Source organism: Diuraphis noxia, unplaced genomic scaffold (assembly GCF_037042655.1).
Source record: "Diuraphis noxia isolate RWA-SAM2 unplaced genomic scaffold, SU_Dnox_SAM2 contig0004, whole genome shotgun sequence".
NCBI classification, from domain to species: Eukaryota; Metazoa; Arthropoda; class Insecta; order Hemiptera; family Aphididae; genus Diuraphis; species Diuraphis noxia.
The window spans coordinates 44,747,473-44,762,081 of record NW_028301714.1 but is presented as its reverse complement, the minus strand read 5'-3'; the positions used below and the strand labels follow the sequence as shown (position 1 = coordinate 44,762,081).

The 14,609-nt window shown below is 24.7% G+C and overlaps 1 protein-coding gene across 3 annotated transcripts in view; it reads left to right on the top strand.

Moving 5' to 3' along the window:
* Positions 1–14,609, top strand: part of LOC107163151 (uncharacterized) — a 109,939-nt gene that overhangs the window by 14,833 nt on the left and 80,497 nt on the right. For all 3 annotated transcript variants that reach the window (XM_089225913.1, XM_015510411.2, XM_015510410.2), the window contains exon 2: positions 1,556–1,660. In XM_089225913.1, the coding sequence (XP_089082039.1) occupies positions 1,556–1,660 (105 nt within the window). The remainder of the gene's footprint in view (positions 1–1,555; positions 1,661–14,609) is intronic.

Here is a 14,609-nt window from a genome sequence, read left to right as displayed (position 1 = left end):
GGATATTTGAATTCTTACACTTTTTTGAACTCAGCTCAAGCCTATTATTAGGTTTGTTTAGAAAATCTTCTTATATAATCGTTTTGTTATTTTTTATAATAATATTTTTACTGTTGGATTTTTCATATTTTTGCGATTATGGCATATTTATATCGTGACAAAGGTACCACTTCACTGTATAGCGTACGCGGTAATGTAGATGATCGAGATTGCAACAGCGTTTTAACGAAGTGACGGAAAACACGTGATTTAGGAACGGCTACTCGGTGCTCGCACAATTAATTAATTAATTAATTAATTAATCAAGACTTAATTTATTTTGCAACATTTATTTATTTTTAACTTTTGTTTGAATATAAATACTATATTATAATGAATTTAATAATATAATATTTATTCTAAGGTGAGATAATTAATATATGTATTCGAATTCTAAATCCGATTATGTTTTTGGTACTTATTAACTTCTCAAAATACATTGACCTAGTGAATAGAATATGAGAATTTCATGATAAGGTTATGTAATAGCTTTACGTAAATATGTAATGTATGCGTTACGGTTTAAAATCCGAAAATGAAAAAAGTTTACACTTAGGTCATATAATATATTTTGTTTCTGATACCAAAAGTATATTGTGAAAATCTAAATTGCAAAAAGTTTGTTTGTTACTGATTTGGTTTTTGACAATGATCGACGATATTCAGAATCAATATTTTAGAATTAAAACTTACATGTCTATTATATTGTAATAATTCCATACATTCTGAAATGCAGTATAAGTAGGTATAGTAAAATTTACTCATTAGGATTTTAATATTATAATACTTAATTTATTTAGAATTTTGTGTAATGGGGATTGTAACAGAAGGAAAATATTAAAACAATTCATTTTATAATTTAAGGGTGAAAGTAATTACTTACTTAAAATTATTTATAGTTTTATTTTTAAGAATGTGTACTTATCAAGCAGTAAAATACCGTATTAGTTTATGTTTAGTGTATTGATATGTACATATTTATAATCAATTTAAATTCTAGGAGCGATAAATGCATTGATAATACTCAATGATGTGAGTTTCATTCACTTATGTGTCTGTTATCATCTTTTTGGGTAGTAATAATTTTAGAGTTTTGAACTTTAAACGTGGTTTTTTAGCGTACTTTTTATTTAAATTATAATCGATGAAACAATTAAATATTTAATTGTGTACTTTTTTTAAAATCTTTTGCATCCTTTTATATCTTCTTGCACTAGTTAGAGTATAAAATACTTCGATTTTCTTATCTTTTTTTATTGTTTACATACAATTATGCATGATTTAGAGTAATAAATTCTCGTTAATATTAAAATACTCATATTATATTCAATCCTGATATTTAATTGAAATATAAATAAAAACCCTATAGCCCTCTTACCGAATAATTTCTATTATTTATTATTAAGATGGTACTACACATGCGGGTAAAATGTCCTTTAAAGAAAGTGCACTACTTATTCTTCAAAAAACTATAAAACACAATGTTACTGTAATTAACTATTTTTTTTTTTTACAGATTGGAAGCCTCAATGAATTTTATTTGTTTGAACATCAACACGTACACAAAAGATCAATTTACGTTGATGAAAAGTACCATTCTCGTCTAAAACTTGACCCACAGGTAATATTATAAACATTATTCATTATAATTTTTATGGACCTACCAAATTACTTACACTTATATCAGTTTAATATGTTGTTATTAGTGTGTAAAATAAGTATGATAAGTTATAATAATTTAGTCTAGAAACCTATAAACATGCTTTTAAAGTTATTTCCAACGCTTATATTTTTTATAATTTTAATATTGGGACTTTAGGAGTGACCAAGTAGATTCTTATTGAATAAACTTCGAATGTGGTAACATTTGGTTTATTTTTTTTATTATTGAAACCATATTAAATTCTTTTATTCAATTCATAAACTGTGTATGGACTAACAAGTTTAAAAGAAATTTACACATATATTTTTATTTATATATATACACCTACTCTAAAAGACAATTCATATGTCAGTTGAAATTCACAAAAAATAAATCGAAATCCCAAACAATAAAAACAATAAATCTATATCAAAAAGTAACATATTTTATTTTCCATAATGTGTACCTACAAAGAAAAAAAACTTCGCAAGAAAATAAATGAAAAAAATGTTGAGAAATTCAGTTTAAAAATATATGTATATATCTATAGTAATATCCTAAATTTGGAAACTTTAAGTTTTTCAATTATATTATCCAATTGGTATACCAAAAGAAACTTAATACAAATTCGAAAATTGTTTCTATAATAGTAAAAACAATTTTTGAAATGATTCATTAAAATAAATATAGTTCACACTGTTAACACGGATATTACTGACACACCTATTTATATTGTTAAAATTATTATATCATCGATTTAAAATGTTGTAATAATCATACTCGTATATTTAAAATTATGCTAGATGTTACACTAATCTCAACCAAAGTAAGAATAATTACTTTAGCCAGGTAAATATATTAAATACATTATGGATTGATTAAGTGGAACATGAATTTACTTGTATCAAATTATTTTTTGCGTGTATTTAAAAAAATAAAAATGTATTTCAAGTTTTTTTTTTTTAATTATCTGTAAATAACACTTATTTATTTTAAGCTATTTGAATCACAAACTGCCTAACTGTCTCTTCATACTTTATAATGGAACGTCGATATTATAACTTAATAACCACTAGCAAATATATGAAATACGATTATAATTTTTGTATACTGTATGGCATAGGTCAGGGATGGCAAACCTTTTGAACACTGCGAACAAGACTATCTTTGCTCAGAATCATTGTCCATTTACAATGATTTATTATTGAATTTGAATTGGAAAATCCATTAACATGATGAGAAATATTATTTTGACATCTACTACATAACAGAGTGACTTTTGGATTTTTTTTAACAAAAATAATAAAACAGAATATGTCATATATTATATGTATACACTATACATATTTTTTTCAATTTTTTCCAATGAAGTAAGTTGATTTAAAACAGTTATTCATATAATTCTCAAAACGTTAGAAAACCTGATTAAGTTCAGTGCTGTATAATAATTAAACTCATGACATTGGGAGGATATGCCGACGCATGAAGTCGCGAGTGGGGGAAAAAGAGAAAAAAATGGAAAATAAACGTTTATACAATTCCATACACTTGTTTTAATATTGTTGCCCGTCAAGGCGTGAAAATAATGACATTATAATCCCATTTCTTAAATTCTGTCGGGACATCCGGAAAACGGCTCCCGGAGTGGTTTTTGTGTGCACATAAGTCCGCGACAACGGGGATGAACAAGATTGATGACGGTGTTTCAGAGAAATGAAGGGAAAAACCAGTGAGCTTTTGTCTGCAGTCCGGTAACAACGTACAAACTAATGTAATTGGATGATCCCGGAATTCCCTGAAAATTCCGTTTTAGAATTTAATTTAAATATTAACACACGGCATTCATAAAGTCAAATGATACGAGAAGCTACAGGAGTTCGAAAAAATAGACTGGAGAATAGAATAAAAAAAGAAATAAATAAATTATGAAAAATAAAAATCCACCCCGGACATCCGGATTCGGGAAAATGTTTCTGTCCAATGACAATATTTACACCCATCTCCCTTTCTCTGCATCTCCTTTTTTCTCACTTTTTTTAAATATAGCTGGGTCCAGAGTTTCATGGGCGTTGAAATGTACTTGAAAATGTCAAGCTGGCCCAACAGTAACATTTTCAATTTACCTTAAATTAAAACTTTTAATTCTAATTGTATTATAGTCTTGTATTTTGTATAAATACTTATGAATTATGATCTTGAATTAAACGTAAAAAAAATAAAAAAATATTATAATAATCAAGTTAAATGATCTACAAATTGATTAATGTATGAAAAACAACATTAACTATTTATGAGCTATTTATAATATCTACAAATGTTTATTTTATTATTTTAAATCTGATTTATAATTGTAGTGTTTTTTTTTTTTTAAATTTGACAGTTTTTAAAATATCTCAAAAATAGTAAACATACGCTGTAAAAGAAATATCGATGAGAATGAGAAAGTGTAAAAATTTAAAATGTTATTTTATTTAGCTTTAGATTTTAATTTAATTTCAAACAAATAATCTTAAGCTTAACAAAATAATATGGACCGTGAATTAACATTTAATATCCGTCATAAATTTTTCTATATGAATGATTTAAAGTATCTTATTATCTTTAAATGTATATTGAAATTTGAATCTATAATGTTTACTATAATGATATTATGTTCAGAGGTAAGTGCATTATAATGGCTGTCTAGAATCTTTTATATTTTACCAATATATAAAGTAAGTTTATATTTTTATATTGTTAATTAATAATTATAAATTTGTATACCTATAGCCATATTTTAAAAGCTTAATATTATTAAATAAGGTAGGTTGAATTATTTTTTTCGAAAAAAAACATCACATAAAAAATATATGATTTATCATATATATATATTTTTTTTTTTTTTTGTAAGGAGAACCCGCGGCAACATAGGCCATTGGGTGTGGGGAGGTACGGTAGGGATTATTTTTGTATGTTTGTTTGTAGGTTTTTAATTGGGTAGGGTTGTAACACGTGTTTGTGTAAGTGTGGCAAGGATATGTTGCTAAAAATCCCGGGTGGTCACCCATCCGGGAGCTAGCAACTGCGGCCGGTACGTACGCTCAGTGCGTTTCCGCAGATTGAGCGTACGACCGCGCCTCACCAAGCCACTTATCATATATATTATAATATCAAGTAACTATATAATTTAAAATTAATCAAAATATTTAGAAAATCCTATTGTGTATAAAAAATAATTATGTATTAAGTAATGGAAAAGAGAAAGAAAAGAAATTTCAAATTTATATTAATAGTTTTTTTTTGAATTTCAACATAATATATTTAAATAGTTTTTTATTGAAACAAACCGTGACACGTTATATTTTAATGTTTTATAATTACTGTTAGAAAAATGTTTGAGAAACTTAATTAAGCTTGTTTACTTGAAAAAGACAAACAGTTCAAATGTCTATAAACATGACGAAGAAGGCCAACATATTATTTGTATTAAAAAATGTTTGGAAAACGCTATATAATAATATATTTAGTGAAAATTCAAGAATCTACGTTTATTAGTTTTTGAATTACAATAAATTAACTACCTATAGATTAATTATATAAATTGCAGTAATTTGTTTAAATTTTTACCTGTTTGTTTTGAAAAGTTACGGACTATTGAGTACATTTGACTTATCTATTCTATGATCATGATTAATTTTTTGAAGAAATCTCTCTCAAAAATGATAAATAGATACATTTTTACTGGGCAAAAAGTTGATGACTTAAAAGAAAAACAAAATAATAAGCCACATGGTTGTACAACTAAATACACTCATAGTTTCACCCAAGATCTTTAACGTAAATTAGATTATTTTGTATATAGTTATCTATTTTTTTTTAATTTTGAAAACGTGTTTTAATTTTAGATAAAAAATCTTCCTATATCTACACACATTTTCAATCTTGTTAATAGTGAGGATTATAGGCACTGGTACTAACATTTATATTTTTTTTTTGTCACCATTGAATTTTTGAGTAGTATAAAAAGAGTTTCAAAACTTTTAAGTTTCATAAACGCCTTTTAACGATTGAGAATATTGTTCACAAATACGTTCTAATATGTAAATTGAAATATTTTTATAATAATATATGTTGTTGGTTCTTAGTTTCTAACCTATATAATAGATTATAGCAAATATATATCATCAATATAAATTTTCCAAAAACTATTTCGGCTCATTTCCTTTTTACGGACAGCTGTCGAACGTCTTAGTTTTCACATGATCTTTACTAATAGAAAAGCTACTGCTGTTGTAGTTAGTAAGCTAATTTGCCAATTTAATATTTCCAGATACTGTAGTAGTTCTATTTTGTCTTGTTGATGGTTGTATTATGTTATTTACGAGTTATGAATTATCCACAATCATTTTAATATACTTGAATAAACATTACAATAACTATTATATTGTATTTAGATATTAGTTTCTGATGAATTCGAACATTTATGTTTATTTACGTATATTCCTCTTGTAGACTAATTTGCTTTTCAATATCTTAATGTTAATCATTTACATTTTCGTACATAATCATATTGTGAGTTATTGATGTGATACCTACTTTATTGATTCGATGGTATATGTGAAAATGATTCATGTTTGTAGCTTATGTTTGTTCATATTATTCGTACTTGTATTGTGTATTTTACCTATGCGAGATTCCTCGTTTGTCGTCTTATTTATGTGTAATAATATAATGACATACGTCTATAATTTATACAGATATTTGATGATCTACTAATTATTTTAGTTTTTAGGTTGGTCTGAACAATAAAAGTTATTATACTTATTATTAGTTTTTGATTGTCTTATTATTTTTTAAATGAGTAAAACGTTTCTAGCTTCTACTTAGAAAGTATGAAAGCGTGATAAAATCATTCTTGTTAGTAACATTTATGATGATAATTATTATATGACAGTTAAATTACATCATCTATACTGATAGTATTAATGTTATAAAATTATGGTTATTACAAATTTTAACTTAAAGATATCAAAATTGTACAAACTATCAGCGTTTAGAATAGTGCAACACAATATCACGATATGCAACAGGTGAATTTCCTCGTAGAATATTAATCTAAAAAAAAAACCCGTGGGATCAGGGTAAAAAACAAATTTACTGAGGCAAACCATTAAGAAAATGTCAGGACACAGTGGGAAATCGTATACAGTTGACAACTACACTGAGCATGGAAAACCGTTCAACCCACATGGGCACCCAATCACTCAACCCTCGTCGCGCGCGATTAACTGATGTTTTCCAGAGTTGTAGCCTAATGGTCCGCCGGCTGTGGTGTAGAATAATAAATCGTTTCAGCACGTAACACCGCTGTATTGTTTTTGATACGATACCGTGAGATAATCGTATAATAATATTCTTATTTTGAGTTTGAAAAACACTACGATGCGATAAGAGTACAGTGAAACAATAACAATTCACAATATAGTAAAGTTATACAGGTAGGTAGAACACATACACCAAAACAGCTGTTATTATTATTATTATTGTCATTATTATATTATTTGTTTATCGCCAAAATTAAAATTTAAGCTGAAAATCGACACTTCTAAAACTGTGTTGACTTTTATAATATTCAATAAAATAGTGATATATGCTAAAGAGTAAATAGTATGGAATAAAAACCAGAAAAAAACACAAATTTGACAAGTCTTTATCGTTTGGCGTGTAAGCTGTCTAATAGAAAATCGATTATTCGTTTCACAGTTATTTCGATCAGTATCGTCACATTTTTTTTTCTTTTGCGTAAAAGCTTTTAACACAGACACACTGCGCTTCCTTTGAAGAACCCGTTGGGAAATTTGCCATTTATCCCGTGTCAGAGAACTGAACATTTATTGGCATGCCATTTAAAATAGTATGGTGGCTCTGTAACCAACGCAAATAAACACAAAAATCTAATGTCGTTTGTATTTTCTCCAAAACTTTTATGTTTTTATGCTACGTTTCAGTTCATTCTTACGCTTAAAATGCCTATTTAGGAGTTCTTCAGTAACAGTATTTTTGCTTTAAGGGTCAAATATTGTATAGAGGGCTATTAGTGTGTGATTGGACAGTCATGATAAAACCTAGTATTTTCACCTCATTGTTTCTTATATATTTTATTCATGAACAATTGTTTAAGTAACATTTGAAAATTAACACAAATATATCTGTTATCAAATATTATTAAGACACTGATCTAGGGATATTCAATAACGCATATTAATTGAGTATTAAGTGTATATTACTAAATTAATATAGATATTAATAAAATATCATATAATGGTATGTGCGTAAATTTTAAAACAAAATATTAAACAATTGATCTTAAAAAAAAACATTAGATAAAAATATTGCTCATCTAGTCATCTAGAATTTTAAAACATTTATCATTGACATTACAATACATTTTCTATATTCGTTTGACATTCAATAACTTAAATGTTATTTTTGATGATCCATATCTAATTATAAAATATGATTGATATTCGAGAAAATTTTAATTTTTGTTATAAAAATATGATTGATATGTTCAAATATGCATATATTTTTTAACTATGCATATTTGTAATTTAGTAGGTATATTAAATATAATATACTAATCTGCTTCAAAAAAATACATATGGAATACTTGAATGCATCAAATGAAAAATACATTAATCTGCTTATAAACTTTCAAAAATAATGTTTAGGTTAATAATAATTAAGTCAAATTTACACAAGTTTGAACTGTGTATTATAATATTACATTTATCAGTTTATAATTAAACTCTGAGTTTGTTAAACTCAAATACTGTGTGTTATTCATCGATGTGAAGGCATAAAAAAAGACTTTGCTATTACATATTCTATTATGTTATGATATATATATGTTTTTCAGGGTTTTAAGTTAATAATTTAAAACAATTGTATTGTTTTTAAATGATATTTGAAATGTCGAGGATTCAGAAAAGCTTTTATTACATATGAAGTTCGGTTACGCATGGTTGAAACAAATGTAGCCAGTTCATAACAGATTGCTTTTTGGTAGTTTATCCACCCTTCTCACTGAAAAAAAAAAATATTAACCAACGTCATGGATTCCCTAGCTTCTCAAGAGAATTTATGTAACTCTAGTGACTGTATCGTAAAAAAAAAAACTTGTAGCAAAAAAAGTATCTGGGTAAGCCGTAAATTTAAATTTATGATGATAATTTGGAGCCAAAATCCCGCAAGACTATGTCCGAAGCTTTTACATACAGACATATTATATGCATTTATTTAAAAATTTTAGTGTATAGATTGGCTATTCATTGTTAGAAGATATATAACAATTAATATGTTTATGATTTTGATATTATATTAATGTTATACAAGTTCTGATATTCATATATTTATATAAATTTAATAAATAAGTCCATTGTATTACTATAATAAACATGTTTTTTTTTCTGTAAAAAGTAATATTATAGGCATGTCCCTGTAATTATCTTGATGCATTATTTTATTAAAAAATATTTAAAAGATAAAAATTAAATTATTCATTGTGTACATGCATTTTAAATATCATTATTGTAATTTTTTTATTATTTAAGTTGAAATGAACTTTTGAAAAATTGTACTCTCTTACATATTTAACATGGTATATTAATTACAAATCATCTAAAATTTTTTCTTGAGATATATAAGTATACAAATAAATAACATTATGAATTTTACATATTTGATAAAAATAAATAAATAATTATTCTTAATTTTTAATTTAAGGCTGAATTGACAAATGAAAACTTATTAAGTAGGTACTAATTTCAATAAAAATATAAAATAACGGTTTGCTAATATTTTTATCAGGTTCATCCTTGTTTAAATTCTGTTATATTTTTGCCAGCTATAGCTCATACGTTTTTAAATAAACATAAATATACTTTAAGTATTCAATTATTTTCTTAAAAACTTATCAAACCCGATAATATCATCCAACTTCAACTTATATTTTGCTAAATTAAATTTAGCTATCCGAGTGAATATAACAAGGAAGCTCATCATAAAATTATGAAGTATTTTAAAGGAAATAATACGGTGTTCCATATTTTTTTATCATTTTGCACATGGCCGTATAAAATAGTTTTACAGAACTTTCATCACTCTTTCATGACTCAGTTTCTTCAGCTCTTTCTGAACTTTGAAATCTAGTTAACTCTGTGTCCAACATCATTCATTATTCTACTTACACCAAATATTTACAATGGATTTTAAATGTGTGAATAACATTATTAATATTATTTTTTTTTTATAATGCATCGAGTTTAAACTTTCAATTCAAAATTAATGAGGTCAAAGATTTAACTGTATTTTGAAAGGCAAATATATATGAAGTGTATTATAAACCCTGAAGATGTGTGAAATGCCAAATATAGATAACAATTCACTGATTTGATGTGCATGGACACTCAATCTAAATTCGTTCAGTTTTCTAGACCATTTGGATTTTAGACAGTTATAAAGAATGTTTGAACTATAAGCAGCTTAACTTCTAAAGTTGACAAAATAAAGACTAGTTGACTAGTTAAACCTTTCCACTGAAGAAAATCATATCTCACAGTCTAAAGGGACTTTTAAAACTGTTTTTCTTGTATTTGTAAAATTCTCATTACTGTAATATAGACAATTTAATTATTTATTATTTCATGGGCTGGATGTAAAACAAATACATTTTATATAATTATTAATTGTGGATTATAATATTTGTAAAATAAAACATAATGAATATACATGTATGTTTATTATATCATGACAAGTAAATTTATGTTATAAAAACACTAAATCAAAATGATTTTTTCTTCATTCAGTTATTTTATATATCATTTTTTTTTTTTTAAATAATTATTCTAAAAATGATATTAACTAATTTCTACTTGAATATTAACTGCCTAATAACCCTAACTAGTAAAAACTGAATTTGTTTTGAACTATAGATTTAGAAAATACTAATAAATTAAATTTACAATTATTAATAAATATCTAAATTACATATGATACACATTTTAAATTTAAATTTAAAATTATGATGGAATTAGATAACTTTTAATATAAAAAAAGCGGTAAAGTGGATGTCACTCTGCTGTACAGTAAGTTACAAGTGGGTTACTGTAATGGATTGAATTAAATTTGAATCCAATGATATTATATCATTGTATACGAAAAAAGATTCTGAGCGAGGACGGTTTATCTGTCTAGGACAGGAGTGGTGAACCCAAGGCACACGTGCCAAAAGTGGCACGTTTATAAAATTTCAATGACGAGCAAATAATTAAAATTGTGAAAAATTATGATATTCGTAAAATTTTGATTCTAAAAATTTCAAAGAAACAAACTATAAACATTTTAAAAATTATAATATTTCTATGAAAAATTTATTATGTTACTATATTATTTATTATGTTCTATTTAGTGTTAACAATCTTCAGACACGTGAAAAATTGTCAACCTTTTGATTGCAAAAATATGGCACTAGACCTAAAAAAGGTTCGTCACCCCTTGTCTAGGATATATTATAAATTATTAAACATTTTCAAATCTTAGATTTAAAATACAATTTTTTTTATGAATTTCTAGCTTAAAATAATTTGTGAATTTTCGTGATTTTTACGTATTTTGACAAAATTCAAACTTTGAATGATTATAAAAAAGAATTGTGACTATGAATTTATTTTATTTTTCAACTGCTATTATAACAATATGTTAAGACCCTTGTATTAAATTTTTAAGCTTTTCTGCCTAACAAATACATTTTTTCTAGATTATTTAGAAATGTATTAAGACTTTTGATCCACCAAAATATCAACTAGATTCACTTTTTGATCGAACGAGGTACTGAAGTCAAAAATCGAAGCATTTTTACTGCCCCAAAACGTGATGACAGACACACAAAAATAAAAAAATAAATAAAAACATAGATTTATCGCTCCGCTCAGAATCTAAAATTTCGACCTTGGTCATTCTATTGAAATTCAAAAACTATGGCTAATGAAATATCGTAAGAAAAATCACATGATACAAACTCATATAAATTAATTACGATTTCAGTTAATTTTTTGTTTTAAAAACATAAATCACAGGATACAACTTTTCACCATAATGTATATTCAAGTTTTAAAGTTCTTACAGTAGTAATAGAAAATTAGAAAGTATCGTTAGAAGTATAATAGGATGACTGCAATTGTTTTCTTCAAAATTGTTTTAAATAGACATTTAAGTAACATTTCAATTACTGATTTTATACTACCCAATAATGAGAAGTGAAGTCTATACTTAGTTCAGTTTAGTAAAGATACGGTTTTATATGAGGGTTTTTTTTCTAAATTTTTCTATATAGTTTTTATTCTCGTAGTTAAAAAAAAGTTATTTTGCCAACAAAATATTTAAAAAACTGAAGACTCTTTTATTAAAGTTAAGCAATTAATATTATAATAGCTATAATAATGTATAATAACTTTCTACATTGTCAACGCAATTTTTATGTAATGAATCGAAATAGTAAATTTAAAAAATAAATAAACGAACATGTAACAAGTATGGATATAGATTGATTGTAAAAAGTTTATACAATTAAAAGTTTTAAATGATTATTATTAACTTTAGTTGCAGTAAAACGATGCGATATAAAATATAAAATTTACATAATTGATGTAATAGCTGTTCTTTATAAAATTCTGGCTGTTTTCACATATTTTTATAAAAATGGAAATAATATTCTAAAAAAATTATTATTATATTATTATTTTTTTTTTTTGTTAATAAAACTAACTACTAATTTAAATGTTCACAAGAAGATTATTGCTGTATATTTAAGTAGTTTTAATTGGTAATGAAAATTAATATTAAAATTGTTAACGATTTTATTTGAAAAAGATTAATTAAAGTAACATATTATACTTTTTATCAACCCTCTGATCTCACAAAGTTAGAAGCTTAAAGTGTTAAACAAGGCTATACATTTGTTAAAATAAAATATAGTACAACTATTTTTATGAACATTTCAAATTTATACTACGTAAAAATAAAATAAACTAAAATCTATAAGTAAATGCATATTAACTATGAATCATAATAATTTTAAATCTATGGTTATAAAATTTATAATTTCTGTCAATAATTATCTTAATAATTGTGATAATAATCATAATATTACTCCAATAATACACTTTAGATGAAATCAAATAGTTTATTTTATATTTATTTCCATCTAAATGTTTGGTAATATAATTCTTTAAAAGGAAAATGCATTATTCATTTTACTGAAATACTTAAATGATTAAAAAATAAAAAGACTAAAATAATACATTCAGTTTTTAAAATTCAGCATTGTAATAACCCAAAATATTCTAATTTACTTTGTGTTAGAATTTAGATTTTATTAATGTCAAATAGAGCACAATATTAGCAGGTTGATATTTATAAAAATGCAGCATGGGGTGAATATCTATAATTTGTATTTCAGAGTATATTATAATATTTAAGTAATATACATAATATGTAATTGCATTAAAAAAAAAAATTATCATATTATACGGCTAAAAGAAATTATATAACTTAATTACTATTGAGAAACTATTTAAAAAATTAATATATTTGTGATTTTTATAAATGAGTTTTACAATTTCCACTTGGGAAATCATTAAATTAAGCAGTCTACTCAAAAGTTGTATAATATACAGATAATAAAACACCTGCAGGATAAGTGGAGTCTGATACAGCTTTAGAGTTAGAGAGAGGTTTCATAATAGTTGAGCGAATTTCCTTTAATCAGCTCTACTAGCATAGAATTTTGGTGGAACTTGGCAGTGTTTATTGTTTAATTAATATTGTGCACAAGTGCCAACGGTGTACTGGAGTTGTATGAAAAAAAAGTGATTTCTAGACACGATAAAACATGACCCTTTGAAGTTTTTATTAATATCCTTTCAATATAAGATATGGTAGAAAACGTTGGACTTTGGTTGTTGAATTAAGGACAAATTAGTTACTTTTTAGTGTTTATTACTGTTGATAATTATAAGCCAGTTAATATAATGAAAGTATCTTACCACAAGACATTCCTAAATTTTAGATATAATCTAAGATATAAAAATTAATTTTTTTGAAATCATTTTTATTTTAATTAAAATCATTTAAAATTTATAAATTTTTAGGATTATTCAGTTAGTACATTTTTTTTTTTTATAAGTTGTATGCTCTCTTTCGGTTTAAGTTTGTTTTAATGTTATAAAAACATTTCATGATATTATATACGTTATATATTTATATTATACTAGAATTAAATTTCTTTTTTCAAATAGTTTTTTAGTAATATGGTAGAAATTTAACTATTTTATGTAAAAGCAAACATAGATATACTTACATATTATTAATTATTTTTAATCGTTAAAATATCATGTTATTTTTATACTTTTATAGGTCTATATTGAAAAAATCATAGTATTAAAATAGTCTAAAAATATATCGTAACAAAATAGGCCAAAAATTGTGAAGTTTTAGAAACTGCTACATGATATTAGAAAAAAATGCCATATTTTGTACCAAAATGTCTATCAATTATACTCATTTTATAAGATTAATACTGATATTAACAGATAGATTTAAATTGAATAATTATAATAACTAGAATGAACGCCAGAAATCAATGAATTTAGTCAATGAGTTATTCTTCAGAGAGTTACAAACATATATTTAATTTATTAGGTAATGTAATTTTAAATGTTTTTTTGACTTTGTGATGAGTTTTAATTGAGAAACAGTGTTTTTTTTTAAAATCTACGATACCTAATAAAACTTAAAGCTTTTTTGCAAATGCATGAAAAAGAAAAAGAAACATAGTTTTATTTTGCTGTTTGTTTTATATAGTTTTTTTGTCAGATTAACTTTGGATATA